This window comes from Embiotoca jacksoni, unplaced genomic scaffold (genome assembly GCF_022577435.1).
Source record: "Embiotoca jacksoni isolate LCO1_2020_lvr unplaced genomic scaffold, fEmbJac1.0.p SCAF_9, whole genome shotgun sequence".
NCBI lineage: Eukaryota > Metazoa > Chordata > Actinopteri > Embiotocidae > Embiotoca > Embiotoca jacksoni.
The window spans coordinates 13184428-13188816 of record NW_027185447.1 but is presented as its reverse complement, the minus strand read 5'-3'; the positions used below and the strand labels follow the sequence as shown (position 1 = coordinate 13188816).

Sequence of the window (4389 nt, the reverse complement as noted above, 5' to 3'; positions counted from 1 at the left end):
ACATTTTTGGGCCGACAGAGGACGCTCCAGCTTATTTGACAGGCTACATTTTGCAAGTGAACGGACGGCGAAGTGTAGAAAGTTGTTCATAAATCCTGTGATTTTACTCGATCTCATTAGTGTGTCTGCAACACATGCAATGCCCTGAACTGTTCTTCTTCACAATGAAACGCATTGATGTGCTCATGCCGGCTACGTATTTAAAATTGAATTGAATACTCAGCCATTCACATTTTAAAGACAATAAGAGGTGCCTGTAGTTTAAGTGCGACCCATTAGAGCCGTGAAATGCACAATTAGATCTGCGCTTTGTCGCAGCTTTTGGCACATTGGGCACCTGCTGTGAATGGAGCTTGTGGCGCCCGGACGCACGGGGAGTGTCTTTGGGCGGAGACCTGCCCACCCACCCCGCTGGTTACTATATGAAGAGGAAACTTTGGGACCACTCGATACATTCACCGCTGGTACTGGTCCTGTGAATCAACGCAAGCGTTTTCCCCCTTCGTGGACTTTATTTTGTTTTAATTCATCGGAGAAGCCTGAACTCATCATGCCTCGGTCATTTCTTGTCAAGAAGTATTTTTCCAACAAGAAGCTGTATTACAGGGAGAGCCATTTGGAGAGCCAACGAGGTAAGTTTCATATTTTTTTTCATTGGCTACGTTTGATGCATCTGTGATTGTGTTTGACAGTAAATCACAGTCCAGAGCTCTTGTTACCTGCAGGCACAAAACAGATCTGCGTGGCAGATACTATGTCAGATAGAATCCTGGGTGCAAAACATGCTGATGTGTTTCTGTTCTGTAAAACTAGTTGATGAGAAAGCTACATGATCAGTGCTGTGATGAATGCAAGGTGTGACATGACACCAGGAATGAAAACAAGTTTAGTGCTTTATTAGATTATTTGTTCATTTAAGTGAACTTAATTTCCTCTCTTTTACCAGCTTTTGTCCCTGAAAGCTTTCCACGGGCTGAACTACCAACACAGAACAACAGCTGTGCATTGACCTGCCATCCCACCACGTTATTATTCAGCTGCCTGGACACCCTGCCTGCACTGCTCTCCCCGATCACCCCAGGGATCACTCCAGGGATCACCCCAGGGCATCTGCCCGCTTCACCACTGGGCCCCCTGGACCTCAGCAGCTCTCCCTCCAGCAGCAGTGGCGAGGAAGAAGAGGAAAGTGGACGTACTTCAGACCCCCCCAGCCCTGATGCCATCCAGCACATCTACCACTGTCTGCACTGCACTAAGCGCTACACCAGGCTCTCAGCCCTGTCCCAACATCAGATGTCTCACCATCAGCTGTCCACCTGCGTCCCACTGCAGCAGGCCCCCTCCCTGCCCACAGAGGTCCCGGCACGCCCAGCCTTCCACTGCAAACACTGCCCTAAGGAGTACACCAGCCTGGGGGCCCTGAAGATGCACATCCGCTCACACACTCTGCCCTGCGTGTGCCCCACCTGCGGCAAGGCCTTCTCCAGGCCGTGGCTGCTCAGAGGACACATTCGTACACACACGGGTAAGAGCAGCTTTTCATATTGTTATGTCAAGAATATTAATTTCCAGGCTGTGTAGGCTTGTTAATGTAACAACTGGTTGCACCTTGTGCTCATTGATGTCTCCTGATGTGTGAGAAAATGTTATTGCTTAGCACGGCACAATCTAATCTCATTAAATTAAATAAGTGTGTTCCTGCTCTTTGGTTTGTTATCTGTCAGTCATTTGAAAAACAATGACTAGAGGACAAACCTTTTGGCCTCGTTAATGCGGAAAGTGCTTTGCTGGCTCTAACAAGTTTTCTTCCAACCAGGTGAGCGCCCCTTTGCTTGTCAACACTGTAACCGGGCCTTTGCTGATCGCTCCAATCTGCGTGCCCACCTGCAGACCCACTCCGAAGTGAAGAAGTACCAGTGTGGCTCCTGCTCGCGCACCTTCAGCCGCATGTCCCTTCTGCACAAACACAACGCCTCGGGATGCTGTCCCGCCTCGTAGACCAACATTCCCTGGACTGATCTAATAACTCAGTCGAAGCTGCTTGTTGGATATGTTCCCACGTGATTGGAGCCAATACACCCAGAAGACACTGGGAGATTGATGCCAACTCAACTTGCAGTTCTACTTTTATGAAAGGACTTAAGTGCCTTAATTTCAGGATTCTGTGGGTTTATCAGATTTGATGTCATATTGGTATATGCAGCACATTTTTGTTGCATCCTGTCAACTGTGTATGTATGTATGTCTGTCTGTGTGTGTGATTTGAGGGCAGCTGGACATGCAGTTAATTCCCAGGAAACTCCATTGGTGCCGGCTGGTCCGGGACTCTTGCCATGCTGCAGCTGCTTGGGTGCGTTGGCGTGTATGCATGGATGTCATTCCTCACCATACTATACATACATGACGCGCGCGCTGTGTGTGTGTGTGTGTGTGTGTGTGTGTGTGTGTGTGTGTGTGTGTGTGTGTGTGTGTGTGTGTGTGTGTGTGTGTGTGTGTGTGTGTGTGTGTGTGTGTGTGTGTGTGTGTGTGTGTGTGTGTGTGTGTGTGTGTGTGTGTGTTGAGACAGCTGTCTGTGTATGGTGCTCTGTGGAGGCAGGGCGTTGAGAGACGACAGGTGACACCCCACGCCCTGCCTCCCCTCACCCCCCCTTCATGAACTCTTTCGACAGACATTGGATGTGTTACAGGACATGAAATGACCAGTTGAGCTTGACCAAAAACCCAAATTGCCTTCACCAATATTGTCATTTTACAGTTTTGACCTACAGTTTTTATGAAATAATTTGTCAAAGAACATGCTTTGTAATTGTAATTCTTTGCCTTCTTTTTAAGGTTGTGTATTTTTTTCTTCCACTTGTAAATAAAATATTTGTTTTAAAAGAAGCAGCTTGTGTCTGTGCTCAATGTTCAGTAGTATTTCAGCAGGCATTGTATTTACATAGAAATGAGATCATCAGGACAGACATGGCAGTTTCTGAATGGGAAGATAGAGCGGTGCGTTGTTGTATGGGTTGGTGTGTATGTTAGGGGGAGCAGGCGAGAGGTGGTTTGTGTGATGCTGAGTGATAAGAGGAACACCTGCACACACCTGCCAGGCTGTCAGCGCGCATACAGGCACAGATGGAAGCAGGAAACCAGGCTCAAGCCCAACAAATACACCCCAGATACACAGATCCACTCAGACTGTGCAGCTATCTGCTCAGTCATGGTTAAACTCACTTATTACGTTGCATGAACTTGGGAGGACGTCGGTGCTTCTAGGTCCAGCTGAGGGTGAACAATATGTGCACATATGGCAGCAATGTGTTTCCAATCCCAACTGGCCTCCTGACCCACACACACTGACGCCAGCGTGTCTTGGTGAGGTAACAAAGTGTTTCCTCCAATAGCTCTTAGTGATGAGAGGTGGATGCGTGTGTCTGTGTGGAGGAGGAGGAGTGGGGAGGGGGGCTAAGGAGGCACTCAAAAAGCCTGAGATCAGATTGCATGACTTAGCTTGCCCAATGTAAACAGCACCCAAAAGACGACACACACACACATGTGCACACACATTCGAACACACACCTCCTGAATAAAGAAGTTCACTTTGATCAAGGGGGATTTTTTTTTTTTTCCATAGTTCTGCCAGCCTGTAGTGAGAGAGTCATTTCGCTGCTGCACACCTACACAGGCAGTGAGTCAAGACAGAGAAGCGGGGCCACGGGGGACTGAACTCCCCTTGAACTGCCGACGGTGACACATTTGGTACGCACACAGAAGCAACAGCAGAGTTAAGGAGAAAGAAGACACATCACATGTTGGGTGAAGCTATAGAGGTAGATAATATTCCATTTTCTCCTTGGGATATCTTAACTCCACCTCCGCAAATTTAGACAAAACAATGCCACTAAACAGACTGTTATATCTTCTGTGTTTTGGCTGTTTTGAAATTGAACTCTTACATCTTGCTAGGGGGGCATAGTTCTGGCTTGCAGTGAGTAGGAGGCAGTCTATCACTCTATACCTTTGAGGCAATGAGATCACTGGAGCTGTCACCTTTCTTTTTCACTGTTTGTGTAATATCATATTGGTCCCCTCAAAGTATTTTAATGTTCACAGCGTCATGCATGCAGCCCCTGACTAATTTGACATTCCTGAGCCATTAGTGACAGACATACAATACGGCCTTCGAACACAGAGAAGGCTGCTCTGTCTGCTGTCCCTTGCAGTTTTCTCCTGAATCAAAATAATAATTTGATTTTCCCGTAACAGTAAATAATGTTATGCTGACCTAATTACGAAGAAAAGGGGAATGCCAATCGTTAGAATCTCTTATGTGTTATTCTCATGGAAAGAATGTCTAAGTGTTATTACTTTGCTCTAATAAATGAAAAATGAAATCACTCCTTT

The 4389-nt window shown here is 47.0% G+C and overlaps 1 protein-coding gene across 1 annotated transcript; it reads left to right on the top strand.

The window, feature by feature from the left end:
• Nucleotides 1-479: 479 nt before the first annotated feature.
• On the top strand, nt 480-2842 carry snai1b (snail family zinc finger 1b). Its single transcript, XM_069140919.1, has 3 exons — nt 480-632; nt 947-1525; nt 1817-2842. Exons 1-3 carry the CDS (start codon nt 551-553, stop codon nt 1996-1998), a joined length of 843 nt encoding a protein of 280 aa, XP_068997020.1. The 5' UTR covers nt 480-550; the 3' UTR covers nt 1999-2842.
• Nucleotides 2843-4389: the final 1547 nt, after the last annotated feature.